General features: G+C 38.9%; 1 protein-coding gene across 2 annotated transcripts in view; it reads right to left on the minus strand.

Moving 5' to 3' along the window:
• cntnap2a (contactin associated protein 2a) overlaps window positions 1-25,038 on the minus strand; it is a 354,486-nt gene that overhangs the window by 94,964 nt on the left and 234,484 nt on the right. For both annotated transcript variants that reach the window (XM_086065802.1, XM_086065801.1), the window contains exon 15: window positions 24,923-25,007. In XM_086065802.1, coding sequence (XP_085921928.1) covers window positions 24,923-25,007 — 85 coding nt within the window. The remainder of the gene's footprint in view (window positions 1-24,922; window positions 25,008-25,038) is intronic.

Here is a 25,038-nt window from a genome sequence, read left to right on the forward strand (position 1 = left end):
CATCTGCTAGCTAGTGCTAAAATAAGTTGGGTATTTTAGTATTTCGTCTTCCTTGCTAGGATAGTGTGTGAGGCTAACCAGCGAGCAGGGCAGGGGAATCCAGGTCCAGAATGTAAAAACCCTGCCACAGATTGGCTTTAGCCACAGGTGCTTCTACTTAACTGGCAGGTAAACGAGCTCATAAAAGCACCTGTTGAATAGAAGCACCTGTGGCTAAAGTCAGACTGTTTCAGGGGTTGTTCTCGCTGAACCTGGATTCTCCAACCTTGCCAGTAAACTAAGGCGTTAAAAGTATTAGAGAGGATTTTACTCCAAAATTAAGTTGTCTGATTTGCTTAAAAATCGCTTTATCAACCTGCAGCAGACTTTTACTTAAACATTTTTTTTTTTAATGCTTCGTGATTGATTGGCACCTGGCTTGTCAATCACACTTCTTGCGTATATGCCCCGAGTACGTAGCTTGCGTAGGCCTCTAATGTAACAGTGTTTACCAGCGCGGCTGAGGTGTAGCTTCTTCCTACTGTAGCTTGATTCTCGCATGTGTGTTCAAAGTTACCCAACAATGGCAGAGAAGGATACAGGACCATCGAGCCATAAAAGAAAAACTGTTTTTTACGGAGGAGACAAGGACTGAAAGAGCGAAGCCAAACAAAACTCATTTGGGGCGAGTCACTGATCTGAATATATTACTGGATAGCCGATAGGCCAAGACTTTTGAAGCCAAGAGGCCGCCATATTACTCCTCCCAAGAAATGTTTCTTGGCATACAATCCTATAGCCTACATACCGTCCACTTGTTTATAGTGACCACCCCGCCACCAACCGTGAATAGTATAAGAGCCTGTCTAATCTGTACGTATATGTACAGTTTATACAGTAGTCTGTTCGGGAGATGGGAAGAGTAAAATGGCCGTCCTGTGGCTTCAACGGCTAGCATGGGCGCGTATGGGCTGCTATCCAGTAATATATACAGATCAGTGGGGCGAGTGTTTTCAGCGATGCCGTGCGCTAAAGCAGCAGAGAGGTCTGAAGACAAATGCTTTGGTCACTAAGTTACTGCTGGACAGATAACTTCAGTTTACTTTTTTAATAAGAGCTATAGCTTGTTAAACATGTAAAGTTGTATAATGACAGCGTCAATGCAGCTCAACGGTTTGTTTATTGACGCTACATTTCGTGCGTAAAAAGCAGGAAGGAGAGGGGGGGTGTTTTTACGCATGCGCACTATTGAGAAAATCACAAACAGCCGTTGGGCTACTCCTTCGCCGCAGGGATACTCGACTCGCTCATGAGTATGGGCAAAAACTTAGCAACAGATGATACTCTGATTTAACACTGCAAGATGGCCTGCGGCAAGCTGGGAGCTGTATAGAAATACCATTTCATGTGATGACAAAACATACTGCAAATATAAACTCAACCATGCGCGCACTCGCTGCATCCTATCACAGAGGGAACTCCCTTAAAAATCCGTATGCACTTATTGCAATAGCTGACATGGTATGCAGAGATGACAAAGGTCAGAAGGTTCTTAATTTAACTGCGCTATCATTATTCCAATGTAGTATTTCAGTAGGATTGACACTACACAAATTACAATCAATACACATACTTTTACATTAAAATCATCAAAAACTGAACATTGCTATTGTGCTTTCTCAGGCAAGTTTTGTTGCTGATCTCATTCGATTTTGCTGATGTACAGAATATTCTGACCAATGAATATACTTTTCCTTAAAGCAATCCAGTGGGAACGCAGTGTGGCTTTTAAGTAGACACAGAAAATACCAGAAAATCTAATATGTACAATAAATAGTTTATTCTGACAGCGGCCATTCATTCCACATATTGGAGAGCTTAATGGAACAACATGAAGAGAAAAGTCTAAGGAACAATCTATAGAAGATTTTTGGAGAGTAGTATACACTTCACCTGCCATTAAACTAGCGCTAGCTTAAGTGCACTATGAGATGTGATGCTCGTATTTAGTGTCATTGTATGGCTGCAAGTGAATGAGCAAATAATAAAATCAAAGTGAAGTAGAAAAGTGCATCCTTTTAAAACCTCAGCTCCTCAAAAGGTCACATCATGTTTTTTGAACGTGATAGCCTTCCAATGGAACACTGCTAAAAGCTAAACTTACTCACACAGCAAGGTGTCTTCATATCATGTGGCGAATCTAATCACAGTTTACAGCTCACCGCAAAGTACGAGTCTTGTCATGCACCCTGAGAATGAATTATGAATAATTTCCAATGTCCCTTGAAAAAAGCGGCCATGGGAACACCTGCAGAAGCAGTCAGTGACCTTTTCGTACACGCAAGTCTCACAATAACCCCCTACAGAGATGCACTGTGGGGGACACAACAGATACAAAAAGTCACACTTTTCCTAAAGTGCCATTTAAGTTTTTCTCTTGCTTTTGCTCCCTTATCATTTTCTCTTATAACAAATGTTTACTGCTCCCAAGTTTTTCAATACAATATATGCTCCAATCTTGATAAACATGTTTTGTGCATGCACACACACGGCTACAGACCAAAAAAGAAAAAAATATATAACCTACTCTTACCACCACAACAGTTATGTGCTGATGTATTTTGTAGCTGTGCAATGCAGTTGACAACCCAAAAAAAAGGAAAAGAAAAAAACATTTTCAGGCAGGGCTTCACACTGTAACAGGATGTTGAGTGTCTATCTGACTGCTGTGATGCTTTGCTATTTCCCACTTCACAAAGCCGGAAAAAAAACATCCTGAGCCAAACAAATACGCTCGCCCAGCAAGAAGTCAAAGCTCTCAAATGGATTTCAATGAAAACAATTAATGCAAGTTATGTCATTGTACTAAAAAATAATTACAATAATAAATGTGCACAGACCACATTAGGCAACTGCCTGGGAAAATAATGAGATCCAACGCAGCTGTTGTCAAAAGTCAGCTTTTACAAAAATGACTGCCTGTATTAATTTAGCAATGTGTTCATCACTGTGGTTGTATTTTGCAGTTGCGTAGTACTGCTCCACATCACACTCAGGTCTGTTTTAATTGTGTAGTTTGATAACATGGACGGACTAAAACAATTGAAAGTCTGTAGTCTGATAGTGTCAATCACAAGTAACTACTAATTTGTCAAACTTTCTATGCATATTTTGGATCACATACTATGCAGGTCTACTTAATGCTGTGGTACATTACTGGAATAATATGATTATTGTGGCAGGAAATTCCACAGCATAGCTATTTCTTACTGCGTTTCCCAAGCGAGAACACTACTTTCAGCTTGAAAGCATCTTCTAATCACCATTTGCTCCAGATTTAAGACAGCGCTTATGTTGTGGTGGCAAAGTCGTGACTGAGGGAAAAGTGCAGCACACAGTACAGTGTAAGGCAGCCTAAACTGTATACAGCTCTCAACTTTGTTGAGTCAACAATCTCTCTGTATTATGCATGGGTATTTAGGCATGCACAAATAAAAAATTGGCATGCAAAGCACTTTCTACAGCAATATAATGCATCTGTGAAAGGCTAGTTTGAGTGTGTTAGACACAAGGGATGGGCATAATAATTGAAGTGATCGCACTGCGCACAGGGGCAGGCTACTCCAAGTTATAGTATTTTCGCATACACATGCAGCTTGTCACAGTTAGAAACGTACAGTTTGCACCGTTGTGGGAGTGAACACAGCTGACTTGAATTGCAGCCGATAGAAGTGGCTCCTCTCATTCCCTTTAAAGAGGAAGTCAACCTTAAATACCGGTATTTTTTTACAATAATATGTTATATGTGACCTCACTAAAACTGATATTCTGCTTGATACTCCATTTATGGAATATGAGTTAGGAAGCAAAATCCAGCCCTTTTTATCCATCTCAGGGGCGGACATTTTGCCACTTGCTGTCAACTTAAGACATCACAGTTCCTCAGGGCTCAGGCAACGACCAATCACAGCTCATTTAATTTCTAAAGCTGAGTTGTGATTGGTTGTTGTTACCTGAGACCTGAGCACTCAACTGCAAGTGGCCAAATGGCTGCCTTCTGATATTGATAAAAACTGCTGGATTTTGCTGCTTAACTCATATTTCACTAATGCAATATTAACTAGAATATCATATTTAGACTAGTGGGGCTGCATAGAATGTATTATTGGCAATCATTTTTTAGGGGGTTGACTTCCCCTTTAAAATTGGCATGTGAGAGATCGCCAATGTGAAGAGGCCGCTAAGAGACCCCCTTCCACCTTGTCAGTGTGTGACTTCCCCTAGCTATGCCACGGCCTGGGGCTGATTGTAAAAATCTAATAAAGATGATAATAGTAATTCGTTCAATGAAATGGTTACTAGAATTAGGGATGTTCGATACCACTTTTTTATAGACCGATACCAATACAAATCTTCAGTACTCACCGATATCGATACCAAGTGCCCATACCATTATTACTTATGATACATAAAATTTCCCCAAAAACAATGACAGATAATTAAAAAAAAACCGACATATATATCCCAACTACAGCAAATTTTCTTAAAATTGAATGAAATTAATGGCAATTGTATTTTTTCAAATTGCTCATCAAAGTCATTTTGCATAAGGCACACAATAAAATGAATTAAAAAAAAATCGATAAATCAGATGAAACAAATAATCTGGTGGCCAGGAAAAAAAAGTCCCAATCAAAATATGTGGTTGTACAACTTATTTTTAAGGAATACAGTGAAGTGCAAATAATTGAATTCAATACAATAGGGCTTGAAGTAATTTAGTAATATCTACCATGTTAAGAATTTCTCAAGCTGTTTAGTGTGTGATGTTTAATTATATCTTGTTTTGAAATATGTGCTTTTATTTTGGAAGGCTGCTCTGTATTTCCGTTTCCTGTTTCACGTTCTCCGTTCGTCATTCATTTCTTTTAGTATACATAAAATCTAAAGAGAACCGAAAAAGCCATATTACAAATATAATGTAGTCTGTAAAAGAGCTATAATTAGCGTCTGCGAGGGCAGTAAATGGCACCGTTCTATTTTTAGCACCGCAGCTTGACGAAGTTAACAGGCAATTAAGCGCCCCGCAAACGAGGCAATTAAACACTGTGAAGTTATGTGAGCTACAAACATATATAACACACATTGAACCACAATGGCGCTGCCGGAAGTAATGCAATGAACAAGTGTTACCTCATAAGGAGACACACAGGAAACGAACAAGACGGAACAAAAATTTTGTTTCCCCAAGTCTTTCGAACAGTTCCTGACCGAAAAATGGCCAAAAGAGCGGGGCCCGATACCTGGTATTAGTACTTGCCTATCCCTAACTTGAATGTTTCAGAGGGTTGAATGTGAGCTGTTGTCATATTTAAGAATAAAATATGATGAAATCCACACATATATCCGCAGAGCTCAGAATCTGTCTGCCTGCGTTATACTACTTGCGCCAATATTTAGACATGGTTCCAGCAGGTTTTAAGTTTATTCTACTTCAGCCTCCAAATTGTCAGTTGTGCAGAGGATGTGTCAAATGAAACGCTCTTTGCGCCAGAGCGCCCAACATGGCGCACAGCCATCTACCAAATTCCCAAACATGCTGAAGTGAGGGGAAAATCAAGATTTTACAGTTTTTACACTCAAGCACACCTGGGGTCCATTTCACAAAGCATGTTCAACAAACACCAAGACTAACCCTGAACAGCGTGTTGACATACACTGAGAGGGGAAACTCTGCGTTTTCGGTTCCAGGACAGCTGATTTGAGGTAGTTATATCAACACAGAGTAGTTTCACCTTGCGTTGCCACTACACTAAAAAGTCCATATCAATGGAGCCCCGATGTGTCGAGTCACCATGGCAAGGGGAAGCGCAGAGCGCGGCGCTGCCCTCTGCTTCCGCGCTTCTTTTTTTTACCCTCTCAACTGAAAATCTTAATGCGATCATATGGCGAATTTGAACATATCTTTAGAAAAAAAAGTGCAAAGGACATGCCATGTTCGTGACAAAAAAGGACTTTACGCTATAGACTATAGGCGTATTTACGTAAAAACTTGCCACAGCGGACTTTATCAATGACGAAAAGAATGCCGTGTGTGGCTGAAAAGAGGTGGGGACAGAGAAAACCTCGAGGTTCATTGTGAAAAAATTTCAACTGACCAGGTTTGGTTCATGGAACATGTTACTACGGTAACTGACCAAGAGCTTAAATTACCTATTTATAACAGGCTAGAGTTACCTCTTTTTCTCTGGTTTCAGTTACCTCCCTTTCTGAAACGGAAAACGCATTTTCCACATTTCAGGTTTTCTTGACCCAGAGTTCTCACTAAATCTGCTTTGTGAAATAGACCCCTTTACTGTCTACAAATAGTTTGCTGTCTAAAGAAGTCCAAAATGACATGCAGTAAAGTGAAGTCAAGTTGCATGGACTGATATAAAATAAGGGCATTATTCAGCTCAATACAAAACTTTCATGTAAATAGAATGTCAGAATAATAAAAGAGAGGGACTCATTGACCTCATTTATTGTTAATTTTTGAAGTTTAGTCAATTGACAGACCTCAGAACCTATTTCCTGCTTGCGATTTATATGATGAGCTTTTATGCTGCTATCACTTTATTTCCTGTTAGTCTGTGCGTGCGTGCGTGCGCGCGTGCGTGTGTGTGTGTGTGGGTGTGTGTGTGTGTGTGTGTGTGTGTGTGTGTGTGTGCAGTTGTGCGTCTGAGTGCATGCTGATCCATGGCAGAGGTAAATTTTATGTATTAAAATCTATTTTATTTTATTTTAAAACTCATAGTTTTTAAATTAATGCATTAAAATTACATACAATCTGCATAATTTAATCAATTCTAAAATTGTATTAAATGTAATTAGTTAATATTTACCAATATGGTTTAAATAATCAAAGTGATAAAACAAACAAGATTGTGTTGTTTAAAATTTTTGTGATTGGTTTTCATAAGAGTTATGAGAAGTGAAATGAGGAAACCGAAAACTATTTAGTGTGCAGTCTGACAGAAATTAAAGAAGAAGATTCCTACACTACCCTTCTTCGGGCACTTGTGGGTAGACGCAGTGTTGGTAAGTAATCTGAGACAATCCATGTATAATTACTCCCAAATGTGTCCTCCACGTGCACTTTATAACACATCACATCAATATCAGTTAATTTATGATCAAATTGACGTAGCTCGAGATTATTTTAAGCAGTTTTATCTTGGTCACGTCGCGGACATGCGGCGCTTGGTAGCATAGCTAACAAGCTGGCCATTTCACGATTTCCACGCTCGCTAGCGTGAGCTATCTTGTTAGGTATAACAAGATAACTATTTCACAATACCCGCGAGCGTTATAGTTAACAGGCTCGCTACTTCACAATACCGGCGCTCACTAGCGTCATAGCTAACAAGTTAGCATTTTGGCTAGCTTGGTAATACAGCTTGATAATGGACTAACTTAATCCTTCGGAGTCCGCTGTCATCATAAAATGACTACTAGTAACATCAGTAGTTATTGCATCCCCCTTGTCCACAATAATTAGCCTATTAATTTTGAAACAAGTTAGGCTCTGAATCATTACATGCATGGACCCTCTCAAGCCTGCGCTGCTTAGTGAGATACAGGCTTTTTAGAGTACTATTAAATACTGGCCTGGAGTATAAAACAATGTTATATGTTGATGAGTTTAATTCTAACATATATATTATTTTTTTTCCCCACATATGTTACTTAACTCTTGGTGTATTTTTCTTGTACTCCTCAAGTTCTATGTTCTCACCTCCTTGTTGCAACATAGATTTTGTAAGCATAAAAGATGTACCCGTCAAAATGTTGCACAGTTTAAATGTAGTTCATATCAACAATTAATTCATATGAATTACAGTTCATGTGATGTTAAAATAGTTCAAATATTAAGCTAAAATGTTTAGAGTAGGCATGTTAAAAGCATACATTTGTTTTGCATTGCAATACGAAAAAACAATGTCTGATATTGGACAAGGTTGGAAGTGTAGGTTTGTCAGGTATTGTTGTGCATTATGAACTTTGAAAATGATCTGGCTTTTTGAATGCATTTTTTTGTAACATGAAAGCTGTTAAACCCTAACAGCATCTTATTCTACAAATAACCAATTTGATTTGTTGTTCTTTGTCTTCATTCACAGGTGCTGTGAATGTGGCCTTGCCATTTGTGTGACAGTTTATCTACATGGTATGAGCTTTTAAAACATTTTAGGCTGAGACATTTTTACCATAGTTAGTATCTGTGTATTTATCATGGCTGTCCTTACACATTTACAAGCTGAAATACATTTTGGAGTCATTTATTGAAAATTTTTTTTTGGCCTTATGCCATGTATTGTATGCAAAAAAAATGTGTTTCCATTTAAAATTAAACTTTATTTTACTGTTATTTAAAGGTTAGTGGCTATCCCAAGTCTGAATGGACAAGTGTGAATTGTAATAAATCTATTAAATCAACAAGGTGGTCTGATTGTTCATTTGTACTGAATGAAAAATAATTACATAAAGGTCATGTATTTTGAATAATTATGTGTATTACATAAGATAAATAAAATGTAATTCAAACAAATAGAGACATTATTGGAGTAATTATACTTCATCAATACTAAATACATAAATCTGAGCAATATGCATTTCAAATAAATAGGCTTTATTACACTGATAAATATATATCACGTACGTTTTATTTGGTAGGTTTGTGTTAAAATTATGTTAAAAAAAAAGTAAATGGAAATTTGTCATGTAATAAAATTACATTAATCTTAAATGTTAGGCTTAAATATTTCTGTGATTGTTTGTGCACTGCCCTCTGACAAAAAAAAACAGCTCTGGACAAGCCCCAACTGACCCCTCTAAACTCCTTTTTCATCCACCAGCATCGTGATCAATCACACAATGGTTCACTTGACCCCCTTCAATCCCATAATGCCTTGCTGTAATCCACACTTCCATCAGCTGGCCAGCCGACCCCACTCCATCCTTTCCTCTTGCTGACTCCCACCCCTCTTTGTTTGCAACCATGGGTGCCCTCGCATCCCCTCCCCTCCCACTCCAGTCATTCTGGCAGTCAGGGAGGAGACAGAGAGCTCTCCCTCCCCGGGTTGCTGACCCTTGTCAGAGCGACAAAGTATCCAGTACTGCTAGCCTACACAGCTGGAAAATTAAGGACTTGAGGGGGCGAGAAGGTTCAGAGTGTGTGTGTGTCATGATGATACATATGAGGCAAGGCAGAGTGAGACAGCGAGGTCTCTGTGTGGCAACAAAAGAGGAACAGACAGATTGGGGCTATGTGTGTCAGGTGTTTCTTTTTTGTCTATATGTGAGAGATGAAGCTAAAGAGTGTTGTTTAGAGAGGAAATGCGTTGCAGATGGTTGCGGTGATCCAGCTGTTCCCCCTCCAGCGGGTTAATGAGCATCACAGTATCTCCTCCTCTCTTTTATCTCTACGCCGCGTGAGCCTGTTGGCACACAACTATTTAGTCAACATAGCTGATGGCGCAAAATTTAGATTCCTGATCCATTTGAGTTCCAGCACTCGCAGCCACTTTGCCAGACGTCACTCTATGTTTGTTCTATATAAAGCTGTAAAACTACAAAGCTCATGCCCTGGTTTTGTTTTTGTTGTGTAACATTATTGCAGCAACTTGATCACAATCCCTAACAGTTACTACCCTCTGGGACTGTAATACTTTGTCTTTTTCTTATTTATTTGCCTGTATCCCATTGCTTAAAACCCCACCCACCGCCAGACCCCCGTCCACCGAACCCTCCACCCACCCTTAAATTGGAGATTTCTCTTCTATGCAAATATAAAGTCAATGTTTTTAAAATTATCTACTGTGTGGTCATTATTATGTTTTTATTAATACAAATTAAAATAGCCCATTATTGAAAAGGCTTATGGTATTTTAAAAAGTAGGAAAACACATTTAATTAATACAAATGAAAGTGTCTCTAAGCATACTTGGATGTGAATTTTGTAGTCAATTCAAATGAAAACCTCTTGCTAATTTCTACCTGCAGTGATGTTATCACTCAGGTTTCCTTGCCAATGGGGACTGTTTATTTTGCAAATGCTGACATAACAGGGAGTCTGACTGTGACAGTAATTAGTGCTGCAGAGTCTCCATGTGAACCATTGTCATCTTCCATAAAATAGATCCACTTAAAAATATATGGATATTAGTGGAAAACTCTACATAATAGTATTTTGCGTACTCTCACTGTATTTAAATGAAAAGACCCACAGTATATACAGCATGTTTGTGGTACAGGAGATCTGGAAAGCTTAGGCTACATGGCAGGTTTTGCCATAGGTAAAGCAATTCATTTATCTTCCTTAAAGGCTGCATCTCTTACTAAGTGGCATAGGTTTATGACCAATTGAGAACTTAGTGAATGTAATTTTTTTCAATAAGGTTCATTCAAGAATGGTCACAAAGGCGTTTCCCAGACGTTCGCAAACAGTTTTAATGGTCGCAATGGACTACTGTTTGCTGATGAAAAATCAACATTCGCGACCTACACAAACACTCGCAAGCCTTTGGCGCTCGGTGAGATACGGGCTTAAGATCTGAGCAGCTGCTTTTTCCCAGTCTAATTCTTGTTTCATCATTTTCAACCTGTGTAAAACATGACACTCTGATGTGATTCTGCTGGAGAATCATTAATAGCCAAATCATATATCTAAAACACATTCCTTAAAGTGTGAAATTGGACTTCAAAGATGTAGTCAATTATTGGAGCTTAAAGGCCAGCAGCACAGAAACATACAACATTAAGATAAGATCCAGAGTCCCCTGCACACCTCAAAAGTGTGACTGGAGGCACAACCAACTCTCGAGGAGACTGTCATAGCAATCAAACTGAAGAGTGGCACAGCAGTGGGACTTAATGGTATTCCACCTGAGATCTGGAAGCATGGAGACCTGAAACTACACAGAAATCTCCATGAACCCAAATCAATGCCGAGATCAGTAGGCAACATTTATCGACCAAACAAAAGTTCAAAACTGTGGAAAGAACTGAGGAATATCCTCAAGTGGGATATTCAACTGACATAAAAAAAATCCTGGACATGGTGATCCACCTGCATTAGTAGGATGAATATGTTTGTTTGTGCTCTGTCTCTCTCCAGGATCTTCTCCAGCATGATGCTCAAATGATGCCCATTAAAGACCTGGATGACTTTGTTAGGCATCATCTGGATGACAGCCTGTTTAACCAATGATGCTTGCAAACTCTCACAAAAAGCAACAGGAAGTTGGCCTTCTCTTTGCAGATGACACTGCACAAAAGTAGCTGTACAGCATATCAGATGGTGCCTTGCTCTTTGGCATTGAGGCCCTCGTCTCTAAAAATACAGTGAACCCACATCTGCACAAAGAGAAAGGAGCTGAAGTCAATCCAGCAATTCACCTACTTGGAATCCATCACCTCATCCAATGGCAGGAGTAACAAAGAATTCAACACCAGGTTAGCTAAAACAAGCAGCGCCTATGGCAGACTGCACAGAGGGATTTGGAACAACAAGAATCTGAAAACCTAAAGCCAAGATCAGGGCATACCATGGCATGATACTTAACCGTCCATTTCTTTGAGGCCTGGGCCACATATTGCAGCCAAACATGAGGCCTGGAACATTTCAACCAGTGCTGTCACCACACCCTCGTCAACATCCATTGGAGATAGCTACAACACAAATCTGAAGTTTCCAGCAATAAAGACATGCTCGTGAAATATAAACTTCAGTGGACTGGGGTGTTTCCAGAATGGAGGAATACAGACTGCCAAAAGTTGCCATGTAACAGAAGCACACGAAAGAAACGTTGAAAAGACTGACGTCCTGAAGGAGCTGCGACATAGACTACCAGCAGAGGTCTAACCTAGCCACTGACTGTGACACCTGTTGCCACACCATCTAAAAGATAACCTTTATTAATCCCGCAATGGGGAACTTTGCATTATTTGAATAACATTAGCATGTAAGAGAGGACCTTTGTACAAGAAGCACATTGCACAAAACAGAAACCTCAACTATTGTCCATGCATAAACTGTCCAATCTATCCAATCACTTCTATCCAATTATCTGCATTCAGGAAGGAGCAGAGGAGCCTCTCCTTGACACAGTATGTATGTATTTTATAGAAATCTGTCCTGAAGGAGCTGTTCAGAGCTGTCAGAGTGTCCTGGAGGTATTCTGGTCAGTCCTGTCCTGGTATGGCTGTCCAGCATTTTTGACAGCTTAGCAATCAGTTTCAGATGAGTCCAGGGAGCAACTCAGGACAAGGTTGGCCTTCCTCACCTATTTGTCCAATCTCTTTTTGTCCGTAGCAGATATAACACCAGCCCAACAGATCACTCCATAGAAAAAGGCTGCTGCAACCACAGTCATACAAGTTCTTCAGGAGTGGCCCATGAAACCGAAACAACAAAACAAAATGGTTTCCCTTTGCATTAATTAGTATCCAAAAATTAGCTCTGTTTCAAGAAAGATTGTTACTCCTGCCTTAAATTGTTAGAATAAAGGCACATCTTCGCATATCTTTTATGTAAAGTCCTACTAATTCCTGCATCCTCTTGTCTGCATGATTGTTTACAAACTACTGCAGTTTACCCTCATCCAACTTCCTGTGTTTTTGTTAAACCCCCCCTCAAGGTCAATGTGGATAATCAACTTCCCTCCATGTGTTGCATCATTAGTGCCACAGAATGATAGTTTTCTCCTGGTGTTTTTCCAGTTGGTCTAATCTGTGGTCTAATGTGCCACTGTAATCCGAGAGCTGCGTCTAAACTGCCTTCAGTGATTGCGGCACACGCATTGCAGACTCTGGGCCGCGTGCACACTAAAGACAATAAACATTGTTTATGACGTATAAAAGTGCGAGGGTAAGGAAGGAGACAGGTAAAAAGGCTTTCTATTACCCTGCATGTAAATTAATGTCTTTAGTGTGAGTGATCCATCAGAGAAACTACACTTTGATGACCAGTTTGTGGTCATGCACTATACTTTGGCAACTTTAGACAGAATTAATGGCAAGCGAGCGATGGCCCAAGATATCCTAATTGAGATCAACTGCTCAACAATTTACCAGTGAGACAACATTATAAATACTCCTCAAAAGTTTTTTCTCTTTTTGCATTTTATCTTTCAACCAGCCATATGGCTTGTTGCTAATGAACAATTGTTTGTGTGTGTTGGTGTGCATACAAGTGAAAGTGACTAAAGCTCAGTCAATCTCATTGAGGGCAATATGTATTCATTTGGGGTGTGTTAAGACTTTCTAGCACATTGCTAGCAGCATATCATTCAGTGTCAAGGGCAAGTTGCAGAAAACACACTAATCTGCTTCCACTCCAGTTCTCTCCTTTGACTCTTTGACCCATTTGTTTTTTGTCATTCTACACCAATCAAAAGTCTTACATGCCACTTTGTCTCTATTACTTCTTCTCATCAGCATGCTCAATGCACTATTTTGACTATTTGTTATTTTCCCAAACTACCCTTTTCCTTCCCCTGTAGTATGAACACCTGCATGTGTATTTTGGGATTTGGGATATAAAGGTCAACGGTATAGTTGGACATGATGTAAATATGCAAAATAGGAGAAAAAAGTGAGCTGGTGCCTGTAAAGTGTCATCATTAGATTGGAAAAGTTAGACAGATATAAATAAATATAGAATCAAATAGACAGGCAGGCATGTAAGAAATTGATTTAAACCTATTAAACTCCCTGTAAATGTATATGCTACTTGTGTTCAATGCTTGTTAGATCAAATACAAATACAACATTAAAATGCCGAAGGCAATGCAATAGACACCCCTTAAGTGTGTCAACTATTTCAGAGAAACACATTTATTCAACTAAGCCTGTGCATAATTGCACAGCAAAAAGGAAAAAAAATACACTTATCTAGTTAACAGTATACATGCCAGTACTTGATAAATTATGTCTGCTCTTAGATAAATGGAGGTGAAAGGGTATAGGACATTCGAAAAAAAAAAGAAATTCAGTTGTGCTACTGAATCTCGGCAGCAACAACAACAACAGACTCGGAGCAGATAATTTTATCACTCTGAAATCTTACCCACGTGAGCCCTAACCACGCAGAGGTTTTTCTAAGGGTGGGGGGCAGGGTTACCTTTAATGCTGCTTTGAGGCGATGGTCTCCACACTGTAATATAAGGAACATGCACTCACCAGAGCAATAATACAGTTATTAGCTAATAATTAACAGTGGTTAATGTCAGTGAGAGTGAACAGAATAACTTAGTGCATTTATGTGTGTGTGTGTGTGTGTGCTTCTAGGAGTGGAGCTTATTTATATGTAGCCCCCAAGGCTGATCCTTAGGCTCTTTCACAGTCTCACAGAGTAGATGCAATACAAAGAAAAATCAGAAGAAATCGAAGCAAAGACGAGAGAAGCCACAGGCACAAAGAGAGAAAAAAGCAACATCAAATATAAATAGAGTGCATAATTTGTGTAAAAATGTTGAACTGTACACTTGTGTTTCACTATGTGCTTTGGATTGTATAGGCAGCAATGCAGATCTTTTTAAAGTGCCATATTAAATGAATAACCTCTATAATTTACCTTGACCACTTTTATTTGGTGCACTGCCTGACACTGTATTGAAATGCATATAATGGCTGGCTAACAATAATATGCACACAGTGGTACAATTTGTTCAGGGATTACATTGTTACTTTGTGGGTTCTTCTATTGAGTAGTGTTATACTTTTCATGTAAACAGCACAAAGTATTTTCAATGTTAGCAACCGAGATTATGAGGATCACCAGCAATCAATTCAAAATTCATTTTTTCCCCTTTTTTTTCCTTTTTGAACGGGAAAGTACGTAAAAAGTTTTCTTTGCAGTAGTATGCACTTGGTACTCTGATTAATGGGGTATATGCCACGGAGGAGGCGGGACTTCCAACTTCCTGGTTTTCACACATCAGCTTTGTTTCCGTTTCCTTTTTGCGACGTGTGGGCTGCGTCCCAAATTATTGCACTTCCGCCTTTGTGCCCCTCGGTTGCACGTTCCCGTCGACGGGTGCGAGTGTGTAGTGTGTCTGTTTCAGTTGTCCGAAGCATTTCAGAGAGTTGAGACGCCCTTGGGGGGCGCATGGGTGGGGGTGTGAGTGTTGGAACGCGGCTACCAGTGGCTGGAAACTACGCTGATGTGGAAGTCCGTGGCATCTACCCCATTTTGCATTTGTGGAATAAGATTAAAATGGAATACTTCATTAATTTATTAGGAAGTAATCCATCAAAAACCAAAGAAGGCAAATTTGACGTCCCGATTACTATAGGAGTAAGCATTCAATAACATTAAAAACACACACATTTATTTAAGTTTGATTTGTTAAAGATGGATCCGTAGCAAGAGCAACTGTGTTAGGCTGTTGGCATCAAAGGTAAGTGTGGAAATTCTTATCCGCCTATTGCGCTGCTTTTGAAAAGTAGTCTGCCCAGTGTCAGGAGCTTACCGGACACTTACGGTTCGCCATCATTGGCCGTGTGGTCATGATCCCTGACTAAACACCCTGGGCAAATGGCCGATGCAGCTAACTGTTAGGAACTAGCCACTAATGGCGGTTGTGAATCAGCACATCTACCATTAACTTGCTTGTCAAGAAGATCTGACTAATATGTAGCTTGTCGTTGCTGAATATTTACCAACTATGTCTCGTTTTGTCAGTAAATAAGCCATGTAAATAAGCCATGTAGGTATTTGAGTGTGATTGGATGAACAAGTCAGGGGGTGGGGCCTGTGTAAATGAGGACAGAGGGGATAGTGAGGAAGAGCCAGCTGCTGTTTGAACGTGTACGTAATGAGTTAACGACTGACCAAAAATATAAATTACGTCATAGATTAGTCAAAATCGACTAATTGACTAACGATCTGAAGTTGTTCACAACCCCTATGTCATAATTCGCATGAAAAAAACAATTGTGTTGATGGCTAAAACTAGCAAGCTATAGGAACCCAGTGATCTGTTCTTCCACGTCTTTTTAAATCAATAGGGGGCTTGCATCAACATAAATATTAACTTAGAAAATATTTAAGAAAATTGCCTGAAAATCGCGAGTGCTTAGCTACTAGATCTACCAGAGCCGTTATTATGACGGTTTGCACGCCTCTCACAATGATGTAATCGCCTAAAATGGTTATTACTCGCTGTTTGAGTAGAGTAGCTAATAAAGTTATTTTTTAAATTAAAATTCTGTTGTATCTTTTAATGGAAATATCCATCTATCCATCCATTTTCCAAACCGCTTATCCTCACGAGGGTCACAGGCTCTTCATTTGCCGGGAAATGGCTGCTCTTGCTCGGACTCCCTATCTGAAATTAGCTATCAAATGACCACTCATCCTCAGACACAGCCTAGTCAGTATTTTGTAGCACATGTAATACCTCCTCTACTGCATATTTATTTATTTATTTATTTGTACGAGCAGCTGTTCTCTAAAATCAAGGTTGCCACTGAATTGGTTGCTATGGAAACCCTGAGGCGATTAACATTTAAGGTTTCCATTGAAATAAATAGAGCCGTCAAATTGACGGTCGCCATATTTGAAGGAATAATTACTTTTTTAATACGATAAAATGAGAATAATATACTGTATATAAAGAGACAGGAAACATCAAAAGGCCAGGAACATCGTTAATCTATGTAATCAGAGTAATAACACATCCTAGTTTGAGAATCATCAAAATTAGGGTTCTGGTATTTCTGGTTCTAAAAGAGATTTGACTAGAGCTAATTTACTCAACAATGTGTTTGACAACAGTTAAACTGAAGAAAGTCCTTGCATTAACATAATACAGTTATCTCGGAAAGCTTTAAAAAAACTAACGAACAAACCAAAAAACTAGGAAGCTTTAGCTAAATTGAGATATACTGGACCCAATGCCATTACAAATATATACATTTCTTGCACTGACAAATCAACTTTCATCTCAGAAAGCTTGAGGAATAACAACTAAAACCTGAAACAGAAAGTGTTGAAAAAAGAAATTGATTGCTGTGATTTTTTACCCACAGCAACCACGATCAGCCTTATATTAGATAGCATTGTAAACCCGTAGAGTTCTTTCTGTGATAGAGAAAAATAATTTTGGAAGATAACTACTTGAAAAAATAAAAAGGGATAAATCCCAATAGGGTGATAAAAACTGAGGGTGGGGAGAGCAAGATGCTGCCCTTGCAAACTCTGTATGGTGCGAGCTTAATGTTGTGTAAAGTGTAGCACACTCTTTGCCGACACTGGGCCTGTGCAACTAAGTAGTAATCGCTGCACTGAGGTAAACTGATGACAACAAGGCAGAGTAAGACACACAAGTCTGTCAACACAACATATGACAGCATTATCCCGAGCAATGACGCATCACGGCAGCAAACGGCACATTACGGGGTGCAAATGTTTTGGGTGCCATTGTGTGACGAATCTCAGCGTTTCTCTCTTTCTTGGCTAAGCTTTGTAACAAATTCCCTTTCACACAGTAGCAGCGGTGAGCACAAAACTGAAGAAAGGTTGCAAGCAAATTTCAACTGCTCATTTGCTGCACTATATAAAAACTAACTCCACTCTCCAGCCTGAAGCGGGAGAAGACCGCCATGTCTCCCTGCCCTGAATTGGTCGCACTTCTTGAGTGGATCCCGTCATGTTAATTAGCCTCTTACCAATAATGGGTAAATGAAGTAAGGCAGACACTGTGGTGATACTGAGAGTTGGGAAATATGCTGCAGGACCCCGGTAACAGTTATTCTTCCTCTTGTATTTCAATATTCAGTTTTAACGCTTGTACCCCTCTCTGCCACCACCTTTCTTCATGCCTGAAGTAACCGCACAAATTAATGACACTGAAGCCAGGACATTAGTCGGGTAATGAAAGATGTGCAACAATGTATATCCCCAACAGGCCAACATAAAGAGATATCACGGCAAATATAAAGGGATAGTTAAACTTAATGACACCATTCCAAACAGTTAAGAGCCAATGACACGCTCCTTGTCACATCTACAAGAGTGAATACACACAGTCAACAAGTGTGAGTTGAAATTAGGGTCGCAATAATCCAGTGGTTCTTAACCTTGTTGGAGGTACTGAACCCCACCAGTTTCCTATTAACATTCATTGAACTCTTGTTTATTGAAAAATACAATTTCAACTCTATATTTAGAGAGCTTGTTTAAAACAACCAGTTGTTTTCTTAAGATGGAAACCATGAGCTGCAGATACAACGAAAACAGCAAAGGCCCTAGAATTTAACCCTGTGGAACACCATGCGTTCCGTTATACCTGTACATGTGAATTCATAGAGCACATACAGTCCTGCTCACTGTTATTGGCACCCCTTCATTTTTTTCATGATCTCTACAATATCTTCGGAAATAAATGGAAATGTACCAAATTTATATCATCAGGATCTTTTAATTTGATGTAAAAAGTAATTCAACAAGGGTTAGGGTTTCAACTTGTATAATATAATTCCAAATAGAAAACACAGTATGTTCAGCAATAATGGCACCCCTCTTTGATATTTGGTTGCACACCATTTGGCAGTGATGACAGCTTCCAAACGCTTCTTGTAGCCATCTCTAAGCTTCTTGAACTTCTCCGTTGGTATTCCCCCCCACTCTTCATTTGCAAATTGTTCAGCTCATATCAAAGATTTTCAATCCGACTGAGATCAGGAGTCATTGGCTATTTTAAAACAGTATTTTTTTTTCCTTTTTAACCATTCCTGTGTGCTTTTGGATGTGTGCTTTGGGTCGTTGTCTTGCTGGAGGATCCATGAGCTTCATCTCCACCCAAGTTGTCTAAGACTTGGTAGGACATGTCAACCTAGAATGTTTTGATAATTCTCTGATTTCATTATTCCTGTGATACGATCAAAGCCTCTAGTACCAGATGTAGCAAAGCAGCCCCACAGAATGATTGATCTTCCACCATGGTTAACTGTAGGGAGGGTGTTCTTTTCCTTGGAAAACAAACTGTTGACGTGCATTGCCCAAAAGCTCTATTTTTGATTACCTTTTTAACCATTCCTGTGTGCTTTTGGATGTCAGTACACAGAACATTTCCAAAATAATTGTGGTTTGTCCAGGTACACCTTGGCAAAAGTTAGCCATTCTTTTTTATGTCTGTCTCAGGAATGGTCTTCGCCCGTGAAGCCCTATTTTTGGTTCAGTGTGTGGCGTATGGTGCTTCTTGAAACCATGATCTCAAACTGTTCCAGGTTGGCTTTCAGGTCTTTGGATGTTTAACATGGTGTTTTTTCCACCATTCGCACCAACCGTTGAAGATTTCTGTCATTAATTTCTCTCTTCCCCCCACGTCCATGGAGGTTCTTGACAGTTCCATGCTCGTCAAACTTCTTAATAACATTACGCACTGCTGAAACTGGGCTACCAAAGTCTTTGGAGATGGCTCTATATCCTTTGGAGGTATTGTGTTTGCGAATTATCGCACTTCTGATGTCCTCAGACAGCTCCTTTGTTTACACAATTGTGACCAAAAAAAAGGGAATAACAGGTGGCTTTTTAAAACATCAAAGTCATCATTCATTGGTTACTTCATGTCAATTGGGCACAGACCATTTAAAACAGGGAATACTCATTTGTGATTTTCCAAAGGTGAGTCAGACTGTGTTTCTATACTGATTTACAGGAAAGGGTGTGAATACTAGTGACAGATTTTAAGTTTTATATTCCCCTCCCCGCCATTGTTTATTGTTCTTTAATAATTTGGTCTTTCAGATAAAAAACAAGTTCTCTATAAAAAATAAAATAGTTGATAATTTTTTTCCAGAAGATATTCCACATTATGTACTTTACCTTGATGGGTGCCAATAATGGTGAGCAGGACTGTATCCGACCACTTTCTTTTTTTCTCTAAAACATAGTCAATATCAAGGGATTACAATAATAAAGAAAATCCAGACGTTACCATCACAACAGTCACAAGTCGACTACTAAGCGCACCAAATTCCCTGCAGTACAGATAGGCCAAGCAATGTAGCGTGATCACCTCGCGCCAATAATGGCCAAGCGGGGCGTATCATCACAAATCCTTTACGTCGGGGGTGTGTCTTGACCTCCGCCGAACCCCCTGAGGTTCGATCAAACCCAGGTTAAGAACCACTGCAATCATCGAAGCAGCAACTGTGGACTGAATTTCATGTAATTGAATGAAGAGATGGTAAAATTGCCAATCAAGTAGACAAACATTTTACGCTCACTTTTAACATGATGTGACTTTTTCATTTAAAAGCAACATTAACATTTTTTTATGGCAATCAACAAGCATATTTATGGTGATGAATACTGAATAAAGTTAAATATTTCATGGCTCCCTCTATTAGTATGGGTTAATATGGAATACATTATTTAGAAGCCTGTAATCTCATTTTAATGACTTTATGAATAGGCTTATAAACCTCTAAGTACCACCAATGTGTGTGTTTTTTGTTAGTTTTGTTTTTTAAATAGTTTATATGAGCATTTTTGGTTGTGTGGGCTGATTCTGAAAGTGAACATTTTGATCCCTCTCCTAAAGCTGAAGAGTGATGATGGCTTCCCAATACAAAAACATGCAAGAAGAAAGAGAGGGAACTTGGGAATTCTCCCTGTTCATGCATTTGAAAAGGTTAATGACGAACATGGAAACAAATGAGAGCAAACAATAAAAAAATGGATGAGTGTAGTGCCGCAGTACTGAGAGTTGAAGTGCATACGCGCAAGAGCCTCATTAACCTCCAGTAACTCATATCACCTTCTGCTTGTTATACCAAAAACTGATTAGTCACATGTTTATCTAACTGTTAATTGCATGGGAACTGTTGTATATATACAATACAGATGCTGAGCCTTTTTTTTAATGTTTAGAATGGTTAGCCTAAAATCCTTCAATCGGTTTACAGAGAATAATCCGCTTTTGGCCACAAAAAGAATATACAAAATGCACCTTTACTTAAAACAAAGCTGGTCATCTTATGATAAAGAACCACGCAGCGTAGAAGGGACATGAAATGTTGAATGTCCTCTGTTGTTACCGTTGGCAGGTTACAAGCTGTTTACTGTATGCCGTTTACACAGCTATTGCCACTCTGCCTCTCATGCCACAATGGAAGTGCATGATGCACTGTTGAGTAAAATGGATTGTGCCGAGCTGACCTGAAAGGAATGGGCCCACCGAGTGTAAATGTGACTTAACACTGCTGACAGTGAAGACACATGAAAGCAATATCAGATCAATGTGCAGTACGCCTTGATTCAGACTGAGTACTTTTATGAAAATAACCACTGATACTTGCATGATACAGTATTTGGCACCCGGCGCTACGAAAAGAAAGATGAAAAGATAATTTCCGTCAAGGAATATTCACATTGAGCTGCCTTGCTTTACCAACGAATAGGTTGGCATTTAGTTCAGATAAGCTGTAAAAGTATTTTGTCGCATAAAGAGCGGACATGTGGGAAGTGCGCTTGTCAGTGAGATTTAGCCAGTTGCTTAATTTCTAAAAAAATAAAAAAATTCGACAGTAAATCAGTGGTTCCCAACTTTTTTTGTCTTGTGTAGCCTCAAAACATTTTGTCATACCAGAACACCAGTACTCACTGATACAGATACCAAGATACCACTTGTATTTTTAGATGTAAAACTTCCCCCCAAAAATAATGATATATAAGTTTAATCAAATACTTTTATATCCCAATGTAGATATTTCCTTAAAATAGCATGAAATTAATGGCAATGTTCGATTCTATTTCTTGCTCCTCGTTGTAAAACGGGGCCACACAGATACTTGCTCAAGCCATACTGTGAGTACCCCCTCACTCATACGTGTTAATGATTCTTCAAAAGTTTAATGTATCATAATTGACTATTAAATATCATGCCATATCTTTAATTTGCAACATTTAACTCTCAGGCATTATCTTTCTTGTAACTCAAATTAAAATGAAATGAAATTAAAAAATAATTAGTAACATAAATGTGTCCCATCCGTGAGGTTGTGGGTTCGATCCTCACCCCTGGTGACCATGTCGAAGTGTTCTTGACATTGAACCCCGATTTGCTCCCAGTGGACCTGGCAGCGCCTTGCATGGCAGCAGCCGACCACTGGTCTGTGTGTGTGTGTGTAAAAATGAGGCTTGAATTGTAAAGCGCTTTGGCCACCTTATGGTGCACGTTAAAGCACTATATAAAAAGCAGTCCATTTACCAGTCGAAAAAGTAATCAACATAAGCCTCATAACCTTAAGCATGGAAAAACAGGAGCTTCTTTGAAAAAGTTCCCCTTTAAACATGCATTTATGTTGAACTTGAAATGTCATAAACAAACAAACAAAAACACTTAAGAAGAATATTCCGACTCACTATAGAAATTTTACTTCCCTTTTAGCAGTCATCTGAACTTTAATGAGACACTTGCGCTGACACGGGGTTGTTTTTGTCTCTCTATTGACAGACTTAGGAAATTAATGCAAATATTTACTTATCACCATGGAAATGTTTTATTATTACAAGTTATTAAATGTTTCAACTAGGGGTGCCAAAATTAGTGTGTTAATTTTGAGTTATTTAAAAGTTCCTTTAAAGCCACTCATTTTTTAAATACACGATTAATGACCACCCCTGACTTGGAAAGCTTGTACTGGGGGAATTCCAGTCGCAACACAGCAGGCACGTCCACGTCAAAATTTTGCAGTAATAAATTGAATAATAATGCATATATTTGTGGAGAGTGGGGTCAAGTTGTATTTTACAATTTTAAAAATTTGCAGAATTTCACAAGTTACTTTATGTTCAATATTATATAGATCTTAATATGAAAAGAAAAATGCACAGAGCTGTCACCAACATCTTACAAATGCAATTATGCCATCTAGTGGCAGATAATGACCTCAACACAAATCATTATCACACCCGTTTTTTACAGTACAGTACAGTACATCTTTTTAATTTTAACTCAATTGTATTAATTATTATGAAATTACTGTATCAAATGACTAAAATATGCAGCCATGTTTCTATTTGTTTAACATTTTTTCCACTTTTGTTAACAAGAGTATGAAAACATTTATTGTACATTTTATTGTACATTTAGAACAGATATACAATTGTAGATTAATCGTGAGTTAACTATTGAAGACACGCACTTAATTACGATTAAAAAAAAATTAATCGCCTGACACCCCTAGTTTCAACATACCCCTGCGATGTGTCTGTACCTTTAGAAGAATCACACAGTGTTTATGTAAGTCATAAAACTTCGCAACAATACAAAGGTTGTGGAAGCGTGTTGAAGGAGCAAAATAGTAGGATTTAAGCTAAATCAGGTTCTAGTAGAAAGGGGACACAATAAAAAGAATACAACAACTAAAACAGCTGTGACTTGTTTTTGTTTTCAAATTTTCACACGGGCCAGGCAAAGTCGGCCCCTATGTGGGTGCGGCCAAGATAGTATAAGAATAAGCAACCATTAGACCTTTTTCAGCATCATACAGAAAAGGCTTCACGGCCATGTGTCGAATTTTGGCATCCATTAAGTTCAATTGACAATAAACAGTTTTCTGATAGTTACTGTTGGGAACTTTTCACTTGTGTCTCATTACATGGATTTATTGTATCCCACCTACAATAAATAAAAGCCACATTAAATGTGTACACGTGTGTGTCTTGACTTGAAGTCAAGAACATGCAAAACAAAAGAGGAGGGGTAAGACAATTAGAAGTATTTTTACAAGGTCCTAAACCAGAGATGTCACTAGTGGCAGACCATAATTCCCATTTAATGCTTCGTTTAGCTCCAGAATACCGTACTCCCCGGTGTAGAAGATGAGAGTCCAGAATAGCAAGTGTCAGCGTGTGTGTACGTGTGCCTATGCATGCCTGGCGTACACAATGGAAAAGCTGTCGACTCGGTCATTTGATGAAAGCTGACAGCTAATTTATAAAGGGAAATTTTGGATAAATTATTTTTCCTGCCGCAACTTTTCAGTCACTGTAGACTGGTAATTGGATTTCCCTGACTCGCGAGGTAGTGAATTAGGAGTAAACTAGTCAATGAAGGGCCGTGTGTGTGCGTGTATGTGTCTGAGACACAAAAGAGTACCCCATTAATGTAGTGTGTATTTGTGTGTCTTTTGGTCATTGACAGGTTTAATGCCTTTGTGGACTGGAGGTTAATTGTAAAGTTGAAACTGCACACTCTAAAACACGCTTATCAATATTTCTTTTTACCTACTCTATCAAGAATATAGAGATGTTAGCACGCACACACACTGCAAGCGAACACACTATCCTCTCAGTCCTCTAATTGCTGTAGTGTTTTGTCTTTATGAAGCAATTCCCTACAGTGGGTTTTTGTGTGCACTCTTGTGATGCCTGTGTGTGTTTCTGTTTACAGCTGTGTGAGAGTGGAAAGTGGATCTGACAAGATGCTTGTTAGATTATGTGCTAAATACGTTAAATAAGATGTGAGGCTAATTCCCCTTTTTTGATTAAACAAAGCAAAACAAACATTAAAGCAGCTGCTTTCAAGCAAGATCACATTTCTCAATCGCTGCACAATCATAACACAAAAACTGATAACAACAAGTACATAGCACACAGTCAAACCTTATTATCTTTTTCACAAGTCACACTGACTCGCTAATCTAAATCAAATGGACTCAAAGCTGATCAATTTACACAGTGGCCAAATGCAAACAAATCTAACACAAATGAATGTAATAAGTTAATCAAGCCACGGTTGGCAACTTTCACACTTAAGATTTAAAACAATTGCTAAAAGGCAGACAATTTGAGTTTATTGGAATTCCTCTGTGTTGTCACAAATTTCACATTAAAACACCAAAACATGATACATGCATGAAAGTTCCAATAATAGAAATGCCGTACCTGGAGTGTTCAGCAGTCTGGACATACGGCAACTGTATGTGATTTGTTGCTCACAGTGTTCTGCGCTGGTGGTGATGGCTGTCACCTGCAAACAAAATGAGCATAGATATATGTGT

This window comes from Leptonotus elevatus, chromosome 21, assembly GCF_054856555.1.
Source record: "Leptonotus elevatus isolate MCC_2025b chromosome 21, RoL_Lele_1.0, whole genome shotgun sequence".
In the NCBI taxonomy this organism is placed as follows: Eukaryota; Metazoa; Chordata; class Actinopteri; order Syngnathiformes; family Syngnathidae; genus Leptonotus; species Leptonotus elevatus.